Source organism: Delphinus delphis, chromosome 16, assembly GCF_949987515.2.
Source record: "Delphinus delphis chromosome 16, mDelDel1.2, whole genome shotgun sequence".
NCBI classification, from domain to species: domain Eukaryota; kingdom Metazoa; phylum Chordata; class Mammalia; order Artiodactyla; family Delphinidae; genus Delphinus; species Delphinus delphis.
The window spans coordinates 85,179,873-85,206,333 of record NC_082698.1 but is presented as its reverse complement, the minus strand read 5'-3'; the positions used below and the strand labels follow the sequence as shown (position 1 = coordinate 85,206,333).

The following is a 26,461-nucleotide window of genomic DNA, read 5'->3' as shown; positions in this document are numbered from 1 at the left end:
CATGTACCTGTCCAATTTTCCCAGCACCACTTATTGAAGAGGCTGTCCTTTCTCCACTGTACATTCCTGCCTCCTTTATCAAAGATAAGGTGACCATATGTGCCTGGGTTTATCTCTGGGCTTTCTATCCTGTTCCATTGATCTATCTTTTTGCTTTTGTGCCAGTACCATACTGTCTTGATTACTATAGCTTTGCAGTATAGTCTGAAGTCAGGGAGCCTGATTCATCCAGCTCCATTTATTGTTCTCAAGATTGCTTTGGCTATTCGGGGTCTTTTGTGTTTCCATACAAATTGTGAAATTTTTTGGTCTAGTTCTGTGAAAAATGCCAGTGGTAGTTTGATAGGGATTGCATTGAATCTGTAGATTGTTTTGGGTAGTAGAGTCATTTTCACAATGTTGATTCTTCCAATCCAAGAACATGGTATATCTCTCCATCTATTTGTATCATCTTTAATTTCTTTCATCAGTGTCTTATAATTTTCTGCATACAGGTCTTTTGTCTCCTTAGGTAGGTTTATTCCTAGATATTTTATTCTTTTTGTTGCAATGGTAAATGGGAGTGTTTTCTTGATTTCACTTTCAGATTTTTCATCATTACTATATAGGAATGCCAGAGATTTCTGTGCATTAATTTTGTATCCTGCAACTTTACCAAATTCAATTGATTAGCTCTAGTAGTTTTCTGGTAGCATTTTTAGGATTCTCTATGTATAGTATCATGTCATCTGCAAACAGTGACCGCTTTACTTCTTCTTTTCCAAATTGGATTCCTTTTATTTCCTTTTCTTCTCTGATTGCTGTGGCTAAAACTTCCAAAACTATGTTGAATAAGAGTGGTGAGAGTGGGCAACCTTGTTGTTGCTGATCTTAGTGGAAATGCTTTCACTTTTTCACCATTGAGGATGATGTTCGCTGTGGGTTTGTCATTTATGGCCCTTACTATGTTGAGGAAAGTTCACTCTATGCCTACTCTCTGCAGGGTTTTTATCATAAATGGGTGTTGAATATTGTCAAAAGCTTTCTCTGCATCTATTGAGATGATATATGGTTTTTCCCCTTCAATTTGTTAATATGGTGTATGACATTGATTGATTTGCGTATATTGAAGAATCCTTGCATTCCTGGAATAAACCCCACTTGATCATGGTGTATGATCCTTTTAACGTGCTGTTGGATTCTATTTGCTAGTATTTTTTTCAGGATTTTTGCATTGTGCTTATCAGTGTTATTGTCCTGTATTGTCTTTCTTTGTGACATCCTTGTCTGGTTTTGGTATCAAGGTGATGGTGGCCTCGTAGAAGGAATTTGAGAGTGTTCCTCCTTCTGCTATATTTTGGAAGAGTTTGAGAAGGATAGGTGTTAGCTCTTCTCTAAATGTTTGATAGAATTTGCCTGTGAAGCCATATGGTCCTGGGCTTTTGTTTGTTGGAAGATTTTTAACCACAGTTTCAATTTCAGTGCTTGTGATTGGTCTGTTCATATTTTCTATTTCTTCCTTATTCAGCCTTGGCAGGTTGTGCATTTCTAAGAATTTGTCCATTTTTCCAGGATGTCCAATTTATTGGCATAGAGTTGCTTGTAGTAATCTCTCATGATCTTTTGTATTTCTGCAGTGTCAGTTGTTACTTCTCCTTTTTCATTTCTAATTCTATTGATTTGAGTCTTCTCCCTTTTTTTCTTGATGAGTCTGGCTAATGGTTTATCTATTTTGTTTATCTTCTTAAAGAACCAGCTTTTAATTTTATTGATCCTTGCTATCGTTTTCTTCATTTCTTTTTCATTTCTTTCTGATCTGATTTTTATGATTTCTTTCCTTCTGTTAAGGTTGGGGTTTTTTTGTTCTTCTTTCTCTAATTGCTTTAGGTACGAGGTTAGGTTGTTTATTCAAGATGTTTCCTGTTTCTTAAGGTGGGCTTGTATTGCTATAAACTTCCCTCTTAGAACTGCTTTTGCTGCATCCCATAGGTGTTGGGTCATTGTATCTCCATTGTCATTTGTTTCTAGGTATTTCTTTATCTCCTCTTTTTTTTTTTGTCTCCTCTTTGATTTCTTCAGTGATCACTTAGTTATTAAGTAGTGTATTGTTTAGCCTCCATGTGTTTGTATTTTTTACAGATCTTTTCATGTAATTGATATCTAGTCTCAGAGCATTGTGGTCGGAAAAGATATTTGATACAATTTCACTTTTATTAATTTTACCAAGGCTTGAATTGTGACCCAAGATATGATCTATCCTGGAGATTGTTCCATGAGCACTTGAGAAAAATGTGTATTCTGTTGTTTTTGCATGGAGTGTCCTATGAATATCAATTAAGTCCATCTTGTTTAAAGTATAATTTAAAGCTTGTGTTTCCTTATTTATTTTCATTTTGGATGATCTGTCCATTGGTGAAAGTGGGGTGTTAAAGTCCCCTACTATGAATCTGTTACTGTCGATTTACCCTTTATGGCTGTTAGTATTTGCCTTATGTATCGAGGTGCTCCTATGTTGGGTTCATAAATATTTACAATTGTTATATCTTTTTCTTGGATTGATCCCTTGATCATTATGTAGTTTCCTTCTTTGTCTCTTTTAATAGTCTTTATTTTAAAGTCAATTTTGCTGATATGAGAATTGCTACTCTAGCTTTCTTTTTGTTTCCATTTGCATGGAGTATCTTTTTCCATCCCCTTACTCTCAGTCTGTATGTGTCTCTAGGTCTGAAGTGGCTCTCTTGTAGACAACATATATATGGATCTTGTTTTTGTATCCATTCAGCCAATCTGTGTCTTTTGGTGGGAGCATGTAGTCCATTTACATTTAAGGTAATTATTGATATGTATGTTCCTATTCCCATTTTCTAAACTGTTTTGGGTTCGTTTTTGTAGGTCTCTCCCTTCTCTTGTGTTTCTTGCCTAGAGAAGTTCCTTTAGCATTTGTTGTAAAGCTGGTTTGGTGGTGCTGAACTCGCTCAGCTTTTGCTTGTCTGTAAAGGTTTTAATTTCTCCATGAAATCTGAATGAGATCCTTGCTGGGTAGAGTAATCTTGGTTGCAGATTTTTCTCCTTCATCACTTTCAATATGTCCTGCCACTCCCTTCTGGTTTGCAGAGTTTCTGCTGAAAGATCAGCTGTTAACCTTATGGGGATTCCGTTGTGTGTTAATTGTTGTTTTTCCCTTGCTGTTTTTAATATGCTTTCTTTTTTTAATTTTTGACAGTTTGATTAATATGTGTCTTGGCGTATTTCTCCTTGGATTTATCCTGTATGGGACTCTCTGTGCTTCCTGGACTTGATTAACTATTTCCTTTCCCATATTAGGGAAGTTTTCAACTATAATCTCTTCAAATATTTTCTCAGTCCCTTTCTTTTTTCTTCTTCTTCTGGAACTCCTATAATTCGAACGTTGGTGCATTTAATGTTGTCCCAGAGGTCTCTGAGACTCTCTTCAGTTCCTTTCATTCGTTTTTCTTTATTCTTCTCTGCAGTAGTTATTTCCACTATTTTATCTTCCAGGTCACTTATCCGTTCTTCTGCCTCAGTTATTCTGCTATTGATCCCATCCAGAGTATTTTTCATTTCATTTATTGCATTGTTCATCATTGTTTGTTTCACCTTTATTTCTTCTAGGTCCTGTTAAATGTTTCTTGCATTTTGTCTATTCTATTTCCAAGATTTTGGATCATCCTTACTATCATTATTCTGAATTATTTTTCAGGTAGACTGCCTATTTCCTCTTCATTTGTTAGGTCTGGTGGGTTTCTATCTTGCTCCTTCATCTGTGGTGTGTTTTTCTGTCTTCTCATTTTGCTTATCTTACTGTGCTTGGGGTCTCCTTTTTGCAGGCAGCATGTTCATAGTTCCCGTTTTTTTTTTTTGGTGTCTGTCCCCAGTGGCTAAGGTTGGTTCAGTGGGTTGTGTAGGCTTCCTCATGGAGGGGACTAGTGCCTGTGTTCTGGTGGATGAGGCTGGATCTTTTCTTTCTGGTGGGCAGGTCCACATCTGGTGGTGTGTTTTGGGGTGTCTGTGGACTTATTATGGTTTTAGGCAGCCTCTCTGCTAATGGGAGGGGTTGTTCCTGTCTTGCTAGTTGTTTGGCATAGGGTGTCCAGCACTGTAGCTTGCTGGTCGTTGAGTAAAGCTGAGTGCCAGTGTTGAGATGGAGATCTCTGGTAGATTTTCGTCATTTGATATTATGTGGAGCTGGGAGGTCTCTTGTGAACCAGTTTCCTGAATTTGGCTCTCCCATCTCAGAGGGACAGCACTGACTCCTGGCTGCAACACCAAGAGCCTTTCATTCACACGGCTCAGAATAAATGGAGAAAAATTAGAAAGAAAGAATTAGTAGAAGTAGAAAGGAAGAAAGGAGGGAGGGAGGGAGGGAGGGAGGAAGGAAGGAAGGAGGGAAGGAAGGAAAAAAGAAAGAAGATAAAGTAAAATAAAATAAAGTAAGATAAAGTATAATAAAGTTATTAAGATAAAAATAATTATTAAGAGAAATTTTTTTTTTTAGAAAAGGACAGATAGAACCCTAGGACCAATGGTGGAAGCAAAGCTATACATAAAAAATCTCACACAGAAGCATACACATACACACTCACAAAAATAAGAAAAAATCATAAATCTTGTTCTCAAAGTCCACCTTCTCAATTTGGGATGATTCGTTGTCTATTCATGTATTCCACAGATGCAGGCTACATCAGGTTGATTGTGGAGCTTTAATCCGCTGCTCCTGAGGCTTCTGGGAGAGATTTCCCTTTCTCTTCTTTGTTCTCACAGCTCCCAGGGGCTCAGCTTTGGATTTGGCCCCACCTCTGCGTGTAGGTCAAGAGAGGGCGTCTGTTCTTTGCTCAGACAGGACGTGGTTAAAGGAGCAGCTGCTTCGGGGACTCTGGCTCACTCAGGCCAGCGGGAGGGAGGGGCATGGAGTGCAGGGCAAGCCTGCAGCAGTAGAGGCCGGCGTGACGTTGCACCAACCTGAGGTGTGCCATGCATTCTCCTGGGGAAGTTGTCCCTGGATCCCGGGACCCTGGCAGTGGTGGGCTGCACAGGGTCCCTGGAAGGGGGGTGTGGATAGTGATCTGTGCTCGCATACAGGCTTCTTGGTGGTGGCAGCAGCAGCCTTAGCATCTCATGACCATCTCTGTGGTCCGTGCTTTTAGCCACAGCTCACGCCCAACTCTGGAGCTCCTTTAAGCAGTGCTCTTAATCCCCTCTCCTCGTGCACCAGGAAACAAAGAGGGAAGAAAAAGTCTCTTGCCTCTTCGGCAGGTCCAGACATTTCCCCAGACTCCCTCCCAGCCAGCCATGGTGGACTAACCCCACAGGCTGTGTTCACGCCACGAACCTCAGTCCTCTCCCTCCCAATATCATTTTTCACAGAAACTGAACAAACAGTCTTGACATTTGTATGGAACCATGTAGGACCCCAAACAGCCAAGGGAATCCTGAGAAAGGAGAACAGCAGCTGGAGGAAACTCATTGCATGTCTTAAACCATATTACAAAGCTACATAAGCAAACCATGTTGAAATGGCACAAAAGAGGCACATGAGCCAGAGGAATAGAAGACAGAATGCAGGAATAAACCCACACGTATGTGGTGAGTTAGCTGATGACAAAGCTGCAAAGGACATACACCAGGGAAAGGACAGTCCCTTCAATAAATCACCTGGAAAACAGAACACCACAAGCCAAAGAAGGACACTGGACACCATCAACACTGCACACAAAACTCACTAAAACCCACAATTTTCTGCTGAAGACAGACCCCCTCCCAGCAGTCAGCCACACACAAGATACTTCTCCCCACTTTTTCCTCATCTTTTCTTCCCATGATGGCCCTTCCCAGCTGGTCCTGAGGAAAATGAGCTCCTCTCAATGTGAACGCAGCCCCAAGTTGTCCCAAGGCGAAATCCCCAGTAGGTCCTGAGGAGACCAGACTCCTGTCAGCTGTGCACAGAGCCAAGACTTCGGGCAGAACAGACAGGCACTGCTGTGGAAAGAGTGGTGGGCTTGTCAACCTCTGGCTGCTAACAGTGATATGCAGGCTGCACCTGCCCACAGTTCAGTGGAGGCCTAGATCCCTGCTGGCCATCCTGCTGAAACAACTACATTTTGGAAGTCCAAACAGATGCAGGCAAAGATCCCCAGACTTCTAGAAAAATAGATATAGAACAATTAGAAACCATATGCAATGAACTGAATGTAGATGCAAACTTTACAACTTACACCAAAAGTCATTCAACATTGTCCACAGGCAAATTCAAAATAGAAAACTACGAACAGTATAAAAAAAATAGAAGAAAACCTACATGGCCATGGGTTTGGTCACATAGATCATGAGCTTTGACTTTTAACACACAACACGCACAGCCCACACACAAAAAGAAAAAATTAGTAACATGTACTTTATAAAATTAAAAAATTTCTACTTGGTTAAGTATCTTATTCAGAAAACTAAAAGACAAGCAAAAAAAACTGAGAGAGAAATATTTACAAAACACATATCTGATAAAGAATTTGTACTCACATTACACAAAGAACTATAAAACAAACAGCTGCATAAAAAACTGGGTAAAGGTCGAAAAAGACACCTGGTCAGAGAAGATATACAGATAATAAGTGGACAAAAATTGGATCAGCACCGTATACCCTCAGGGAATCACAAAGTAAAACAACAAGACAGATGTACACCCCAGTTAGAACTGCCTAGCTCCTCACACATTGACGATAGAGATCACTGGAGGGTGAGGAACAACAGCAACTCTCCATTGCTGATGGAACGCACACACGGCCTCTTGAGATACAGTTTGGCAGTATTTTCCAAGCCAAACAATTTTCACACCTTAAGATCCACCCATCATGCCTCCAGTTTTCACACAATGGCACTACTAATCTATATGCAAACAGAAACAAGGATGCTATTATGCACGGAACTCTACTTATAATGTCTAAACCTTAAAGGAATCATTTAGACTTATAATGTCTAAACCTTATTGTCTTCAGATGAATGCATAAGCAAATCGGGGTATACCCATGTAAAGGGGAGCAGGATAGGACACCCCAAAATAGGGGATTTCAAGAGACCCCAAAGAGCCAAGACAATTTTTGCAAAGGAAATAAAAGTTGGAGGTGCACACTTCCCCACTGTGTGGGAACACACTGTGATGCTGGCATGAAGATATACATATAGATGGATGCGGACTTCCCTGGTGGTCCAGTGGTTAAGACTCCGTGCTTCCACTGCAAGGGCACGGGTTCAATCCCTGGTCCGGGAACTAAGATCCTACAAGCTGCATGGCATGGCCAAAACATCAACAACAACAAATAAAAACATATAGACAGATGGAATTGAATGGAGATCCAAGAAATACACCATCCATCTATGATGAACTGACTTTACACAACAGTCCACAGCACCAAATTGGGGGGAAATGGTATTTTCAACAAATGGTGCTGCTAGGCAATTGGCTATCCACATGCAGCAGAATGAAACTTGACCCTTACCTCATGCCACATACTAAAAAGTATCTCAAAATACATAAAAGGCTTAAATGTAAAAAGTAAAATTTCAGTCAGCCCCTTGTATCCACGGGTTCCACATCCACGGATTCAACCAACTCCAGATCAAAAATATAAGAAAAAAATATCTGAAAGTGTTTCAAAAAGAAAAACTTGAATTTGCCACAAACTAGCAACTATTTACATAGCATTTATATTGTATTTACAACATTTATACAGCATTTATATTGTATTAGTTATTATAAGTAACCTAGAGATGATTTAAAGTATACAGGAAGATGTGCCTAGGTTATTTGCAAATACCAAACCATTTATTATAAGAGACTTGAGCATCTGTGAATTTTGGTATCTGCGTGGTGTCCTGGAACCAGTCCCCTACAGACACTGAGGCACGACTGTATAAACTCTCCAATAAAACATGGGGATAAACCTTCCTAACCTTGGATTTAGCAGTGGTTCCTTAGATCTGACAGCAAGGCACAAGCAACAAAATGAAAAAAAACAAAATTGGATTTCCTCAAAATTAAAAATCTTTGTGCATCAAAAGATGCAATACAGAAAGTGAAAAGACAGCCCACGGAATGAAAGAAAATACTTCCACATTATATATCTGATGAGTCTTTATTTAGTATATATCAAGAACTTTTACCACTCATCAACACAGACTGACAACCCAATTTTAGATATGGACAAAGGACTCAAATCATCTCTTCTCCACACAAGACATGCAAATGGTCACCAAGCAGTTGACAAGATAGGAGGGAAATGCAAATTAAAACCACAATGCAATAACTCCTCACACACTCTAAAATGGTTATTATCAAGAAAATTTAAAAATAACAAATGTGGGCTTCCCTGGTGGCGCAGTGGTTGAGAGTCCGCCTGCCGATGCAGGGGACACGGGTTCATGCCCCGGTCCGGGAAGATCCCACATGCCGCGGAGCGGCTAGGCCCGTGAGCCATGGCCGCTGAGCCTGCGCGTCCGGAGCCTGTGCTCCGCAATGGGAGAGGCCACAACAGTGAGAGGCCTGCGTACTGCAAAAAAATAAAAATGACAAATGTTGGGACTCCCCTGGTGGCACAGTGGTTAAGCATCCGCCTGCCAATGCAGGGGACACGGGGTCGATTCCTGGTCTGGGAAGACCCCACATGACGCAGAGCAACTAAGCCCGTTCACCACAACTACTGAGCCTGCGCTCTAGAGCCTGTGAGCCACAACAGCTGATGCCCGCATGCCACAACTACTGAAGCCCGCGTGCCTGGAGCCTGTGCTCTGCAACAAGAGAAACCACCGCAGTGAGAGGCTCGCGCACTGCATGAAGAGTGGCCCCCGCTCGCCACAACTGGAGAGGGCCTGCGTGCAGCATCGAAGATCCAATGGAGCCAAAAATAAAATTAATTAATTAAAAAAATAAGTACAAAAATAACAAATGTTGACAACAATGCAGAGAAGCTGGAAACTTTAAACACTACTTGTGGAAACTGAAAAGGATGCAACCTATGTTTATGATGTGAATATACAGTTACAATACAGCTCAACAACTCCACTCCTAGATATATACCCCAAAGAATTGAAAACGTGTACATGTATAGATAGCTGTGCTGTTCACAAGAGACAAAAGGTAGAAATGGTGCAAATGCCCACCGATGGGTAAATGGATAAACAACATAGGGTTGATCCATAAATTGCCCTATTATTCTGCCATAAAAGGAATCAAGTGAAATGGTGCAGCCTCTATGGAAAACAGTGTTCCTGTTCCTCAAAAACTTCAACATAGAATTAACCTATGATCCACCAATTCCACATCAGTGTATACACCTAAAACATTGAAAGCAGGGACTGGAACAGATATGGGTATACCCTTCTTCAGATCAGCATTCACCTCAATAGCAAAAGGTGCAAGCAACCCAACTGTCCATTGATGGATGAGTGGATAAACTAAATGTGGTTGTATACACACAGATGAATGGAATTCAGGCTGAAAAATGAAGGACATTCTGACACGTGCTACCACATACATGAACCTTGAAGTCATTATAATAAGTGAAAAATCCTGTCACAAACAGAACAAAATGACATGATTCACCTATATGAAGTACCCGTAGAAGTCAAATTCAAAGGCAGAAAGTAGAATATTTTTGCCAGGGACTGAGGAGAATTCGTCTTTAATGGGTACACAGATTCACTAGTGAAAATAGAAAAGTTCTGAATATGGATGGGTAAGATATTTGTACAACAATGTGAGTGTGGTTAATACTATAGAATGGTGTACTTAAAAAGGCTTAAATGGTAAATGATCTGTATAATTACACACACATACATGCACACAATGAATGAAGTACTGATACACGTTACAATACAGAAAAGGTCGCTCAGATCATACTCATCTTGTGTGCTTTAAATCCATCAAGGTTGTGAAAATGAAGGAAAGTATCAGTCATAGTTCCAGGAAAATAAAACTGGATCAGAATGGGAAAAGATATTTCCCTAAAGTTGGAGCAGCTGGTGAAATTTGAAGTGGGCCTGTGGATTGGACTGTAACATGGAAACCATCATAATTTCCTCATTTGGAGGTTACATGCTGGTTCCCTAGAAGAGTGGCCCTGTTTTGGGTAAAATGCACTGGCGTATTTTGTGTGAAGTGGCAAGTGCAGGAAAGCAAGGACAGCTGGGAAATCTGAGCAGGCAGATATACAGGACTTTGTTTTGCTATTGCAAGTTTTCTGTATGTTTGAAATTACTGGATAGTAACTCACTTTCCAAAACACCGTGTCAATCCCACACCAGAAAAGCAGAGAAAATGTCACACTTCCTTATAGAAGCCAAGCCTTGTTACCCAGATCCACTTCACACAAAGTCGTGAACCTAATCACCCCTGTATGAGCCCACAAGGAATTGAAAGGCACTCTGTTAGATGCTAGTAGGAGCCACTATGTCTTCCATGTTATGGATGACCTGGATGTGATAGAAACAGTGAGATTTTCGAGGAGTCCCAATTTTCTACATCATTCCATCAAAACACCATTAGTCTAATACATGAATTCCGTAAAGTTACAAAATCAATACACAAAAATCAATTTCTCTTCTAAACACAAAAACCAAACCATCAGAAACAGAATAAACCATCCAATTGACAACAGCATCAAAAAGAACAAACTACCAAGGAATACATTTAACCAAGGAGTTGAAAGACCTGCACACTGAACACTTCCAGACGTTGATGAAGAAAATGAAGAAGACATAAATAAATGGAAAGATATCCCATGCTCATGGAATGGAAGAACTCGTATTTTTAAAATGTCCATTCTTCCCAAAGCAATGTACACTGTGAATGCAATCTCTGCCTAACTTCCTACGGTATTTTTCACAGAAATAGAGCAAATGCTCTTAATACTTGTGTGGAAACACAAAGGACCCCAAATAGCCAAAGTGATCCTCACAAAGAAGAACAGGCTGGAGGCGTCTCACACTCTTACTTCAGACAGTATTGCCAAGCAACGGTCACCAAAACAGTGTAGAACTGGCCAAAAAAGCAGATGCACAAACCAGAGGAACAGGACGTTACCGAGCCCAAGCTCCTTCTGCTCCCGCATGAAGGGCCAATACGCCCCGAGACGAGTTGCTGGAAGAAGGAATAACGACTTTAATCGGAAAGCTAGCCCACCGAGAAGATGGCCGATCAGCACCTCAGAAAACCATTTCCCCTCAGTCCCGGCTGGGGCTCCTTCTACACAGAAGTGGGAGGGATGGGGCCCGCAGCACCGGCCAATGGCTACAGCTCGCGCCTGCCCCGCCCCTACTTCAACTGCATGACGTCAGTCAGGCGGTGATAGGCGCTGAGAAGAAATGAAGCCGGTTAAGGGGTAAAGACCCCCAGCTGCTTTTCTTGGAGGGCGCGGCAGAGGCGGTTCTGCAGGAACCTGAGGGTCGCCGATCCCGTGCCGCCTCACTGATGCTCGGAGCCAGGCTGTCGAGTAACAGCCCTGAGGCCGGCCTGTCACCGTGACCCGCCCCTGTTCCCGGCCCTCACGGAGGCGCGTCTCAGGCCTCCCCGCGCCTTTCTTCACGCCGGTTTCCGCCCCGTCCCCACGCTGGCGCAGGGAGGGCCAGGTCACCGGAACCGGGTCCGGTCGCCAGTGCAGGCTGGTTCCCTGGCTCCGCTGCACGACGCCGGCGTGGTGGAAGCCTTCGGCCTCGGCCTCTCGCCTCCTCCTGTTCTCTGCGGGGCCGACTTTTCCACGCGGTGGCGGGCTCTTCGGCCTCGGTGTTCCACGCTTTTTCCTCAGCCCTTCCCTTCCTTAGAAACGTCGCCTCACGTCCGCCAAACTCCCATTTGGAACGTTTAAGACCTCCCTTGAAACAGGCTCCCGGGTGACGTCAGCGCCGCTGCCCGCCCGCCCGGGACTCCAGGCATCCAGCCTCCGAGCCGTAATAAACTTACCTTAGCTCCCAGCACAAAGTCCCTTTCTGCGGCTGCCCTGCTCCTGAGTCTCGCCTGGTTGCAGGTCTGAGAGAAGTGAGGCTCCCGGTGCCTACAGGGCCTCCTCTTCTCCCCTGCACTCACCTCTTCCTCATGCCTCTGCATTTAGCACTCTGCACTCTTTGAACTGGACATTACAATGAGTTTTAATTGTTGCTTTACACGTTTTCCCCCCAACTTGACATTTAGTTCTTTTCCTTTATAGTTTTTTAAATTATTTTTTATTGTGCTAACACTGATTTATAATATTACATAACTCTCACGTGTACACTGTATGTCGACTTACGTACACACTACAGCCTGCTCACTGCCAAAAGTTTAGATTCTGTCCATCATCATACAGTTGGCATTTTACCCATTTCACCCTCCCTCCATATTCTCCTTTTAAAATGTCGGTTATTAGTTAGCACCAGGCCCTGGCACAAAGGAGATGACAAGCCAGTGTACAGGTGATGAAAAATTAGATCAGACCTAAATGCAAAGATTATTTATGAAGAAAGTCTTTTCATGCTTTTCCATTAGCATAATGCTTCTATTTTATTCCTTCTATTTCCCTGTCTACATCCATCTCTTTGTACCAAAACGTCCTCTGCTTTATCATCTTCCAATAACCCATCACCACTTAATCTGTATCAGATGAATTTTTGCATAAAATTTCTAACTTTTAGAAAAAAGACTTCTCAGATATTAATGCATTGGTGTCCATAAGTGGGAAATACTTCTTCCTTAAAATTGCATAAGGAAATAATTTTAAAAATGTTTTGATGTAGCACAATGATTATGTTATCTCTAAAGACCAACATTCATTAAATACTTCACTACTAACAACTGTTAAGCCTGAAATAAGAAACGTTAAAGATCTTCAAGACCTAAATAGACATTTCTCCAAAGAAGACATACAGATGGCCAACAAACACATGAAAAGATGCTCAACATCACTAATTATTAGAGAAATGCAAATCAAAACTACAATGAGGTATCATCTCACACCAGTCAGTATGGTCATCAACAAAAAACCTACAAACAGTAAATGTTGGAGAGGGTGTGGAGAAAAGGGAACCCTCCTGCACTGTTGGTGGAAATGTAAATTGATACAGACACTATGGAGAACAGTATGGAGGTTGCTTAAAAAACTAAAAATAGAACTACCATATGACCCAACAATCCCACTGTTGGGCATATACCCAGAGAAAACCATAATTCAAAAAAACACATGCACCCCAATGTTCATAGCAGCACTATTTACAATAGCCAGGTCATGGAAGCAGCCTAAATGTCCATCAACAGAGTAATGAATAAAGAAGATGTAGTATATACATACAATTGAATATTACTCAGCCATAAAAATGAATGACGTTGGGTCATTTGCAGAGACGCGGATGGACCTAGAGTGTCATACAGAGTGAAGTATGTCAGAAAGAGAAAAGCAAATATCGTATAATAACACATATGTAGAATCTAGAAAAATGGTATAGATGATCTTATTTGCAAAGCAGAAAGAGACACAGATGTAGAGAACAAATGCATGGATACCAAGGGGGAAAGGGATGGGGTGGGAAGAGTTGGGAGACTGGGATTCATACATATACATTATTGATAGTATGTATAAAATAGACAACTGATGGGAACATATTGTATAGCACAGGGAACTCTACCTAATGCACTGTGGTAACTTAAATGGGAGGGAAGTCCAAAAGGGAGGGGATATCTTTATGTGTATGGCTGTTTCATTTTTTTGTGTGTGCAGTGAAGGCTAATACAACATTGTAAAGCAACCATACTCCAATAAAAATTAATAATAGGGGGCTTCCCTGGTGGCATAGTGGTTAGGAATCCGCCTGCCAATGCAGGGAACATGAGCCCTGGCCTGGGAATATCCCACATGCCATGTCTGCCACAACTACTGAGTCTGTGCTCTAAAGCCTGCGAGCCACAACTACTGAGACCATGTGCCACAACTACTGAAGCCCGTGTGCCTAGAGCCCGTGCTCTACAACAAGAGAAGTACCCACAATGAGAAGCCTGTGCACCACAACGAAGAGTAGCCCCGCTCGCCGCAACTAGAGAAAGCCCGTGCGCAGCAACGAAGACCCAACACAGCCAAAAATAAAAATAAATAAAATAGATTTATTTTAAAAAAATTAATAATAATTAAAAAGGATCTTCAGACATAGACGATCTAACTTAATTCCACCCTCATGGTAAGTATTTTGCAAGTATCTTTAGGTGATACATACACAATAGGCACAGAACTCTTTTATTATTCATTTTATTTTCATATAAATTAACATCCTAGAAAAATTAAAATAGAAACACTAAATACAGTATTGCACATAGCGATCTCTGTTAAATGCCCTATTATATCATTGAAGAAAGTCATGTACACATGGAGGGGCCGAAGGAGATAGGAGAACAGCAGAACAGCAACCCGATAGCCACTACTGTGTCTGTGCATGTCGACTACAGACTGAAAGCTAAGGACCGTACTCTACATAAATACAAACATAGTTATGATTCAGAGTTTCTTTTTAAGTTGATTCCATGATTGGTTTACATTAGCAACACATTCTCCCCTTTATTCACAGCTGTACCCCAAAACATATCATTAAAAGAATTTTTTAAAATATCTATTAATGTTAGACAAAACCATCACAACGCATCAGGAGCTGATTTTAAAATACTTTCATAGAGAGTGGAAGATTTACTTTTTTCCTCTCAATCTAAAATAAAATCTTTTCCTAGGTGCCTTTAGATCATAAATCCTTGCATACTCATTTCATAGTTTTTAATCAACTGCCATAACACATAAAGACAACCCCAATCAGGTCACAATACTCAGGCAGCTGGGTTTAAGTAACAAGTTCTAGGTAGATGCCAATCCATCTAAAAGTTACTCTTTTTTTGCCACCAGTTAGTCACGTTTGGCAATTTTATGAGCATCATTTATTTAAATTCCTTAAAATTGTGTCATTTTCTTTGTGAAGGGCAATGGTAAAAGTACAGAGAGGCACAGCTTTGGTTTAATTGACCTTTGCTGCAGATTGGCTTTATGTAAGGTCCCAAAGGACATAGTTGATAAACACCCTCATTTCTGATTCCTGCCTATTTTAAATGATTTATAGGAAGGGTTTTCCTTTTGCTATATTCTTTTCTATTCATTATCTGATGAGTAAAAAAAAATGAAAATCTTCTTTCACAAATATATAGTTACAGAGACCAACCCAAGAGCTGGGAAAGCCTTGACTATGACATATATAAATGGTACTTCAATTTCAAAATAGAAAATTTACATGTAGACGTGAAACTGATACAAACAATTCACTAGAAATAACATTTTAACCATAACTCTAAATGCAGTGATGTGGAGTACTGGTCGTCAGTAGAACGGAACGTGTTTCACTGTGACAGGGCTATTTGCACATCATTAAATTGAAGGTTACTGTTTAGCATGTTCAGAATTAATGCAGATACTGCCTCTTACACATGCTGTTTTGGTCTATCGGTAAAATACCATAAACTTTTACAAAAAGAAAAGGTGTCACATTCTCCACTGGCCTACTGCTTTTGCTTTTTTTCCTTTCTTTTTTTTTTTTAATATACAGTAGAATTCAACAATCAGTGAACTGTCTGGAAAACACAAAGATTATGCAAGAGGCCAAGAAGAAAAGTGATCAAAATGATGAGTTTCCTTCCTGCCCTAGGTCGGCTGAATTCTGTGGAAGTGGCTGCAGGGACTCATTTTCTTTCTGCTTTTCTTTGTTCAGGTTTTCATGCTTATTTTCGCTTTCTGAAAATAAATGCACCAGGGAAGAGTTATAGTTAGAAGGAAGAACTTTAAAAATGTATGGCGTTTAGAATAACCCAAACAAGGTCTTTTCATTTGGATCAAATTCTTTGAAAAAAGGTTAAAGATACACAAGGTGATAAAGGAATAAAATAGAAGTAGAATCTCTTTTATCTTTTAGAATTTTCACTAAGACAAATCACTGAATGTTTTTGAGGACAAAAGTTTTGAAACTTTAGCTTCTAATCGACATGAAAGAACACCAGGTCACCTTTTTCATTTTCTCATATTTATGTGTGCAAATACATAAATATGAAAATTGAATCGAGGCTTCATCTCATGGTTAATGTGATTTAACTCTTTTCTATCCTTATAATTCCATAATTGTGGTTAATAAATAACTTCCTGCTCATTCTATACATGTACTTTAAGATTGTACTTTCATCAAAAAGACAGAACATAAACCAAACCATAATAAAATACTTGTTGTTACATAAGATTTTTATACAGAGAAACTGAAAGGAAAATCTTTTAAATGAAGATATAATTTCTAACTTTTTTCTAAATAAAGCTGTTAAACGGTATTCCAATTTGGGTTATTTGAATATCTTCCATTTAGACTATATGAGACTAACTCAATTCAAACTGCTCCTATTTTAAGGCCTAAAACATCATCATTTACTTACTCTGTGGGGTCAAATGACAACCCCTCGAACACTCAACTAAACACTGACAGTACCACAAGGGAAAACTCGTCATTTCCACCACCCTTTCCTCTCTGGGGGCACAACTTGGCGTTTTATTTTGAAGGGGAGAGCGGACAAAGAGGGAACACCTTGGCTTGTTACACTCGGGCTGTGGGCTGACAGCTGCTGGGCAGCCGACTCCGCAGAGCCTGAGCCCTGGTCCCGGCAAAGGACAACAATGCACCTGGCATTTCATGTGTTAGATCCCAAGGGTGCTCATCCAATTACAACAGCTGTGCTGTGATCCGTGTGTGATGAGGAAAGTGAACGGTGGCCCCCAACCCTGCCAGCAACCCCACACACATACGTGCACCCCCTCAGTGGATTTATCTTAATTGTTAGTCTTTGAATGCTGAATGCTGAGATTCTTTTAGCCTTTGGGGCCTGATTAAAGGCAGAAGGAAAAGGAGATTCTTTAAGTCAGAGGCTCATTATTTGTTCAAACTTAAGAGGAAAATAATTAAAATATTATTAGGTGAATTTGTATATATTGAGAAAAGAGTGCTTAAAAGCCAAAGAAAATCACAAGTTAAAAAAACAGAGTAAATACTTACAATTCCAGAGTCATGTCTTGGTTTTATTTTATAAAGTGATTTTCCCTTTTTCTGCCTACATACCTCTTCAGCTTCTTTTACTCTGGGTGGGGGAGAAAACACACAATTTAAACAAAGATTTAGAAAGCTAACTACAATCCACCTATAGCAGTTGATTTATTAGAGAAAAATACCACATACCACAATGTCGCCCGACATTTGATTTAAAAACAGAATGTTAGAGCTAGAGGCAAATTCACCTAGTGGTTCTTAACTTGGAATCAAAGGATGTGGAATGGAATAGAATACAGCACACTTATATTTTTAGGCTACACTTTATCCTATACTAATGGAGTCTTACATTCAGAAGTAAAGTAAAGAAATATCCTTCATTTTCAGGTGAGGGTGCTGAGCTTGGCTCCATTACATAAATGGGGCTGGCACTATTACATAAATCAGAAGCATTAAATAATTAAATAAGCAGTACCATATAAAAACTCATATGTTTATTTAAAATGGTCTTAGGTTCAGTTTCCACATTGCATTTCCCCAGGCATGGAAGTCTGTGCAATGAATACTTGGGGTGTTTTTTAAAAAATTGAGCTTCATCAAGCATGGGAATGAGTCATTCAAAAGCAGAAAATAGAGAGTGAGCAGTAATGTTTGAACGCGTCTAGGATTTCTTTTTAAACAAACGCTCCAAGGGAAAACAGTATTGAGTTTACCAGAGGAACAGTTAAAAGAGGACGTCATGGGGAGGGAGGTTGTGCAGCAAGTCTGGCTCTGCTGTCTGACGCTGGGTAACATCTGCTCGCTCTGCCCTCTGTGTCCCTTAGGAAGGACAAGGGCTCGATAATGCAGAACAGCATCACTAAGAAGATCACACAGAGCTGCTGCAAAGGTCCAAAAAGTTTTACTTTAAAAGTTCTTTATAGTAATGCAATTATACTCCTATAAGGATGTTAAAAAAAAATCAGTCCATGATTTTATAAACAGACATATTTATATATAAAAAAAAGTTCTTTATAAAATACTGTAAAATGTTACCAATGATTGCTTTAACTAAACAGATAGTAAGAAATCTGTAAGCTGGAATTCTATTAATAAAAATAGGTGCCATAAGAAAGAAAATAACCTATTAGGTTAATTTGTTTTTATTACTGTGGTTTTCCTCGGGAATTAAAAATAGAGTATTTCTGGAGAAACTGAAAAGGCCGTGACTTATCTTAATAAAAGACTTAGATCTTGAAACCTGTTTCCTGAAAGAAATGAGTTTTAAATATACTTCTTGAGCCTGATGGTAAAAGTTCTAATGATAGACTTCATCTCTTATGCAGTTGAAAGAACCCCTGTTTTTAAACAACAGAAGGGAACAAATCATGGAGTACAGCAGCTATGAGGTTACTGTTGCAGCTCACAGTAAAGCGTGGCAGATCAAAATAAATCCTTTTGGATGTAAAATGCCTGCTGAGTTGCTACTGTCAGTAATTCCAGAAAATGATGACAGTTTAGAAAACAATCCATTGTTACCACTTCTACTACTTTCTTCCCAAGCCATAAGTTTGCCTTTAATCTTTTCTCCAAACATTTGAATACAAACACATTATAACAAACTAAGGATTGCAGAGTTCCCATCTTCCTCTGAAATAACTACCAGTTAACATAAGTTGAAATATTTGGACAAGAAATTAAGGAAAACATTTTTTTTTTTTTTAGCAGTTAGCAAGTTAGCAGTTAGCAGTTAGCAAAAATCCAGTAGATCCCCTTTTAAATTTACTTGGAGCTCTTTAAAGCGTTTTGTGACATTTAAAATAAATCTACTTCACAAGTTTGTAAATCACCAAAGCATCTTAATTTTCTCACTATCTTACTTATTTTGTTCTTAAAAGTTTTTTCTAAGTATCACAGGAAGCTGAGTCTAATACAAACATATTAAATTTTACACAAAAACAAGTCCAGCCATTCCCACAGCAGACACAAGGAGAGCTAGAGAGAGTGGTCAAGGAGCCCTCGCAATGACTGGGCACCGGGCTAAGGGCACTTAAGCCCGGAGTCTGTCAGGGGAGAGGCCCGTGCGCACAGAGGCTGGGGCGCTCGGAGTCCAGCGCCGGGTTCGGGGGCTATGCCCCGAGGGGACCCTGGGGTTGGCGGGTGGGGTTCCTGAAATTCTTCGGAAGCAGGTCGACAGTTGAGCTTCGTTTCAAAGAGAAATCTTAATTTTCCATCCTTTCTTGGAAGGGGAAATGGGGCTGAGGGTGAGGGGAGAGGACTTGTACAGAGTAACCTGGGGGCGCCGCGGGGACCCTGCTGCCTGGGACCCGCCACCGAGGCCAGAGCTCCCCCGCCCCGCTGCTTCCCTGTCCGACGGGAGCGAGTGGTCCCTGCGTCCCCAGACCCCAGCCGCGCACATGGCTCCCAAGCGGTCGCTCAAGGTCAGGAGCAGAGGAATCACGGAGAATCAGATAAAACGCAGCTCCCGGGCCCCCACGTGTCTGTTCTGGGCCAGGCGTCTCTGCTCCCCCACCGTACCCGCCCCCCTGCCAGGACGCGCTCGGAAGCAGCACTGGGAGAATCTGATCTGATGTGGACGACACCGGGAGAAGCTGCGCCCCGTAACCGAGCTGGTGGTTCCCCACGCGGCGCCCCAGGACCCCGGCGCTCCCTCCCCCTCGAGGCAACGCTGTGAACCCCCAGGTCACGACCCCAAACCACAGGAATGGGCTCCCTGCAGTCCCCTTGGGGCCCACCCATCCTAAGTCTCCTAGCAAATGCTGCTTCTTTCAAAGGCCAATTTTATTTCAACAAAACTCTGACATTTTCCCCACACTTTAGGCAGGAAAAAAGAACGTGTCCCTGGAGGTGAGCTTGCCGCCAGAGTTGGCAGAAATAAGAGGAAAAATAATGAGGTGAGCCGGAAGGGAGAGGGCCCCCGAGTGCCCTCCTACTTGGGCCTCCCTCTGGGGGTCAGGAGGAGTTCTCGGCTCCAAGTGCAGGCCCCTTGAGTAACCCTCTTCCCTCCTGCCTCGCCCCTCATTCAATGAGTGCTAAAATTTCCTAAACTGAGTAGGAAAAAGATGTTCCTTTCATAACTAGATATTAAGTGAAAAGGCACAGTGGTGATAACTTTTCAAATAACAAAAATGACCTACACGTCTTATTTGGAAAGGAGGAGGGGAGTGAAAAGAGGGATAGTACTTCATTTATAAAGAGAAAGCAGTCACATGAGGAAGGAGGAAGTCAGGGCTTGGCTGAAGGGGACAGTCCTCGGCCTGCACTTGAGTTTAACCTCCAGTTAGGAGGGGTCTGTGGTTGGCGTATGGATTCATAGCTCTTGTGCATGATTCACGAAGATGATTTTTTTTTTTAATGTGGCTGCATTCACACAAAAGGGACTGCCAGGGCGTTCGTTAATCAAGATTTGACTCTATTAGTCAGTCTCCCAAGGCAACAGAAATAAAAGCAAAAATAATGGGACCTGATCAAACTTACAAACTTTTGTACTGCAAAGGAAACCATAAACAAAATGAAAAGACAACCTACTGGCTGGGAGAAAATATTTGCAAATGATGCAACTGACAAGGGCCTAATTTCCAATATATGAACAGCTCACACAACTCAGTATTAAAAAACCAAACAACCCAACTGAAAACTGGGCAGAAGATCAAGACATTTCTTCAAAGAAGACATACAGATGGCCAATAGGCACATGAAAAGATGATCAACATTGCTAATTATTAGAGAAATGCAAATCAAAACTACAATGATGTACCACCTCATACCATTCAGAATGGCCATCGTCAAAAAAGTATACAAATAACAAATGTTGGCGAAGGTGCGGAGAAAAGGGAACCCTCCCACTGTTGGTGGGAATGTAAATTGGGGCAGCCACTATGGGAAACAGTCTGGAGGTTCCTCAAAAAACTAAAAATAGAGTTATCATATGATCCAGCAATCCCACTAATGGGCATGTATCCGGACAAAACAATAATTCAAAAAGATACATGCACCCCTATGTTCATAGCAGCACTATTCACAATAGCCAAGACATGGAAACAACCTAAACGTCCATCAACAGATGAATGGATAAAGAAGATGTTATATATATATGCAGTGGAGTATTACTCAGCCATAAAAAGAATGAAATAATGCCATTTGCAGCAACATGGATGGACCTAGAGATTATCATACTAAGCAAAGTCAGAAAGAGAAAGACAAATACCATATGATATCACTTATATGTGGAATCTAACATATGACACAAATGAACTTATGTACAAAACAGAAACAGACTCACAGACATAAAGAACAGACTTGTGGTTGCCAATTGGGAGGGGGCTGAGGAAGAGATGGCTTAGAAGTTTGGGATTAGCAGATGCAAACTATTATATATAGGATGAGTGAACAACAAGGTCCTACTGTATAGTACAGGGAACAATATTCAATATCCTATGATAAACTATAATGGAAAAGAATATAAAAATATATATGTATGTATAACTGAATCACTTTGCTGTACAGCAGAAATTAACACTGTAAGTCAACTATACTTCTAAAATAAACACACACACACAAAAAAAATAGATTTTTACCTTATTAGATAACTAAAAAGGGAAGTAAAAAATTTTCAGATGACATCTTTGGTAGGCTAATTCTAACAACTGCAACTTCTAACCAGAAATCTAGACAAAAAAGAAAATATGAACAAAAACAAATGATGTGATAAGGAAAACTCTTCTCTCATCACTTTTAGTGGTTTTGGAAAAAAAACAACACAGAGGGCTTCCCTGGTGGCGCAGTGGTTGAGAGTCCGCCTGCCGATGCAGGGGACACGGGTTCGTGCCCCGGTCCGGGAAGATCCCACATGCTGCAGAGCGGATAGGTCCGTGAAACACGGCAGCCAAGCCTGCGCGTCCGCTCCGCAACGGGAGAGGCCACAACAGTGAGAGGCCCGCGTACCTCAAAAAAAAAAAAAAAAACAACACAGAAAGCAGAGACTAGAAAACAGGAAAGGTAGACAGAACAGAAGGATACAAATAGTATATCATGGCCATGAAATTTGACGTTTATGTTAAATTTTGGTGTAATATCTTTTATTGTCCATAAAACTTCAGACAAAACAATGTGCTGAATACTTTTCAAAAGTATGAACTTATCCCTCAAATGAAGGACCAAAAGTAATAAAATAATATGAGGCGCTCCTTGATCTTTTAAGGGAGAATTTAATCATGGGAAAAAACCAAAAAACAGATGGAATCAGGTTTGGAAAACAGAGTAGGTGACCAATTTGAACAAATATTTTTTGTTCTTAATTTTTGTCCTGGCAATGGGTCAAAAAGAGTTAGATAAATGAATGGGTGATTCCCAGTAAGTGGAAACTCACTCCCTACAAGGACCAATCTTTGTATAACCAATTTTGAATAGACTTTTTGAAAAAATGAAACTTTTCTCTTTCTTAAACAGATGGAAATATTTAACATTTACTTGATGCCACCTTCATCACTGTTGTGATGTGCGGACTCAGGCCTCCCTCAAGGCCCCGAAGGCGTAGACAGCAGCTCACCCACTCTGATGTCACACTGTGCTCTATTGGACTTGACCTCACAGCCAGTTTTAAATCCTCTGTCTGTTCCTAAGATGGCACGTTGTGATCACTCCTCGCGGTGCTAGCATATCTGCCTTACGTAGATCCTCTCTCTTCTTTAAAAATTCCTGTCTTCTCTAGAGGGGAAAACCAGACAACTAAGCTCATCTAAATGAGCCTCAAATTAGAGCAATAATGCTCTGAGTTCAGTCCCAGCTACACAGATACAGCTCCTGGGCCTGGAGGCAGTCCTGTCAGCTGCCAGGGCTTCTCCCCTACACACCGCCCTCCACCTCCCACAGCTGGGTCTGGAAGGTTAGGGCGGCCAGGAGTCTGACTCACAGTCGGGCAGGACACGACAGCGACAGCCAGCGACAGCACTCAGCGTGTCTGGTGAGAAGATCCTAAGATACCGCACAACCCGACCTGCCCATTCAGCAGCTTGTTTGGGAAGATGTCAAGTAAGGCTGGAATGAATGTGAAACCTGAAATTCAAGCTTATCAAGGTAGAGAAGTGTGACACCATTGGTCAGTAATGACAGATTTTGTGATGCTACAGAGAATACAGGATAAGGAATGAGCATTTTGTGAGCAATGTGACTATGAGATGAGTCCTCCGCTGAAAACTGTTGTCTGGGCAAAAATGACCAGAGGAAAACATAACATCTCTAAGCTTAAAATTTCAAGAAAACTCTTATACTAAATTTATCTTCTAAAAAATGAAGTTGTAAATGTAACCTATAAAGAAGCTAAATAAATTTCAATACATCTATATAGATTTTTATTCCCTACATTGAAAAATTTTCAGTTGTAGCAGCTTCCTCTGGCTTTAAGATATTAAGCTTAGAAGTTATTAAGCATAGAAAATGAGTCCAGGAGACTGAGAATATTTTTAAGGTTTATATCACAGAGAAGACAAAGGTAGGTGACAAAATGAAAAGTATTTTTTTATCATAGAATTTCTTGAAACAGCATAATCTATAAAAATACTGAATCACTATGTTGTACAACTGAAACTAACATAATGTAAGTCAACTATACTTCAATTTAGAAAAAAGAAACTAGTTTAAATTCCAATAATAATTTTGTCCTTAATACAATTGGATACATTTATACTAAAGGTTATTCTAAATAGAGAGAGTGGTTTCTGATTTCTCTCCTAATAAAAATGTATATTTCTCTGCACTTTCCTTCCCAAGCCCCAGACCCATTTATTGTAAGGCAAACATACAAAAAGTTCCATGTGATTCAGTGTAAAGACAGTTTGTGAGATGCAACAGTGACACAGACACAGAGAAGAGAAACCACTGTGGCCCGCAGGCCGAGTAATTTTTATCTACTTTATAGAGCAAACACCTGGCGGCCTCACCCTCATTAAGAAAACAGGTATGCTATCGTCATTCAATGGAATGAGAAGGGAGCCACTCCTGCCACTGAGCAGTAACAATCTGGTCTAAGTGAGTGTAAGGCGGCCGGGTTCACTGCCCGCCGGGGCAGAGGCGTGGGGTCCCCTCGCAGAGATAGGTCTCCGCCCACCTGCTGAGAGCAGACCACTCCCCCGCCCAGCTCAGCGGAGTCCCCACAGCTACCTACTAAGCCCAGAAAACCATTCTAATCCAAAAGAGAGGGGAGGGGCTCTGGACGGAGGCTGGGTGGGAGCCGGCATGTGGCTCCAGTAGAGCCGGAAGCAGGTGTAGACGCCCTGTGGACTCGACTCCATCTCGGCCTGCTCTCATTTATGACCAAGATGCTCACCACCACCACCCCAAACCCCCTGAAAATATAGTGGAAACCATCAACCACAGCGCTCCTTATCACTGCAATGGAAAAGAACTGAAGTTTCGTCAGGCATGTATTTCTGAATTTGAGTCTAATTTCTGAATTTCATCGCTCATACTCTCTGACTCTTTCAGAGAAAACTGCCTCCGCGCCTCCAGGGCTGACGGCGCAGTTAGTACCAGCGAGCGCACAGCGGCAGCGACTCAAGGCGGCCACGCTTTACACGACCCCCGCCCGGGGGCCGGCCTGGGGAGCCCCGCCCCTGGACCACGCTTCGGAGTAGAGGTGGGTCAAAAGAGAGGAATCATTCATTCAGAAGATAACATTCAAGCAGTCAAATGAATTCTTTACAGTCGGCATCTCTTTGATAACTGTCTAATGTTCTACAAATGTAGGACATTGTAACTCATGGATGAGCTACCATAGGAAGAAATGTTTCCCCCTAGGTTTGGAAAGGCTGTAGGTGAGGAAAGATGGGTCCGGAGGACACAGCTGGGTTCTCCGGCTGGGCTCTCACTTCAAGGCAAACAAAACAAAAAATCACACACACACATCTCAGGATAACCCCATGAGGTGGGTACTGCTGTTACCCAACTTTTACAGTGAAGAACCTGAAACTTAAAATGGTCACATTAGTCGCTCAGGGTCAGAAACCAACGTTGCAGATCCAGACAGACACAGACAACACCTCCTCAGCTCTAGGTGTAATAAGCATCGATCTGTGTGGCCTCCTCAAAAGGCAAAGGCATGGGATGATGAAAAACACGGCCACCAAAATCTTCCTCTAGTTATACATATGTACATAGTTATTTACATTTATATATTTATACTTATCATGTATTTATATATTTACATTCATTATATTAATTTATATTTATATTTATTTTTATTTCTGTTTATTTAGAAGCATTTAATTTTAAAAGACTGAATTTTCTAAAACTCTGAACATATAAAACGTGGCAGGTTAAAATGGTTTTGAAAGAGAAACTATTTGGGAAAGTGGGTGCATGTATTTTACTAGCTCCTGAGGAGAAGCACTCTAACTGGACAAATTCTGAACCCTATTCAAGGAAAAGTATTAATGGAAACACAGTGGGCTGTAGTGTTCATCTTTGAAAAAGGAAAACATGCAAGATCATCCGGAGAAAAAACTACCACCACATTTTCTTGATTCTAATTTCTAGGAGGAATTCTTGACGGTGGCTCTCTACATAAGGGATGTGAACTGTAGTCAGTAAAAATCTAAAAATACAGAAGACAGAGAAATTTTCCAATGGCTTTTTTCTTTTTAAACACAAATCCTCAATATAAACAGCAACTAAATTTTAAGCTTTAACTCAATGAAGGCGTTTCTGAGGAAAGGGGATTCGGCACACACTTGGAGTGTGTTGTGCCCTTGCTTTTTGGTGATCTAACCTGATAGAGGGCTACAACTCTGAGAAACCCAGAAGGACAGTGAGCACATTTCCCCCACTATCTCAGATCCCAATGGTCTCAACTGAACAGCAGTCAGTAGGTGGTTAGAGTCTCTGACAAATGTTGGAAATGCTGACACGCTGTGCTGCTGCTGAAGATGGGAAATGCATGTACCTTAGTGACTAGATGATTAAACAGTAAGGTTCACACTCCACTGTGTAAATAAAGACCATGAATTATATTCTGTCAAATCAGAGTATCATTTTCTCACGTTCTTCCCACAAGGAATTTACCGTGGTATCAGAAAAAGTTGAGAAAGCTAGAAGGTGCCATTTAGAACGTTTAAAAATGCTTAGATGATAAGCTTTTAACCGTTACTGAAAATTGTAATATTTGTATTCATAAACACGTTAGGATTTTAAAGCTCTGATAACATAGTTTTCACTGTTAATTTAAAATCGCTCATTTAAAAAAAAAGGGTTTCTTTTTCTCATGGCTCTTGTAGTAGAGACTATTTTAATTCTACATTAGACCCAGATTTACATGGAATTTACAAAAGTAGCTCAGCTGATGTGCCCTTTATCTAAGTCCCATAACAATGACCATGTTCTTTCTGTAGGTATTGAGGATGTTTTA

The 26,461-nt window shown here is 40.9% G+C and overlaps 1 protein-coding gene across 1 annotated transcript in view; it reads right to left on the bottom strand.

The window, feature by feature from the left end:
- Window positions 1-15,636: 15,636 nt before the first annotated feature.
- The window catches only part of LOC132439500 (formin-2-like), a 313,506-nt gene continuing 302,681 nt past the window's right edge, over window positions 15,637-26,461 (bottom strand). Inside the window, exons 17-18 of the mRNA XM_060033791.1 lie at window positions 17,071-17,152; window positions 15,637-15,773 (exon numbers count right to left, since the gene is read on the bottom strand). Coding sequence (XP_059889774.1) covers window positions 15,747-15,773; window positions 17,071-17,152 — 109 coding nt within the window. The 3' untranslated portion in view covers window positions 15,637-15,746. The remainder of the gene's footprint in view (window positions 15,774-17,070; window positions 17,153-26,461) is intronic.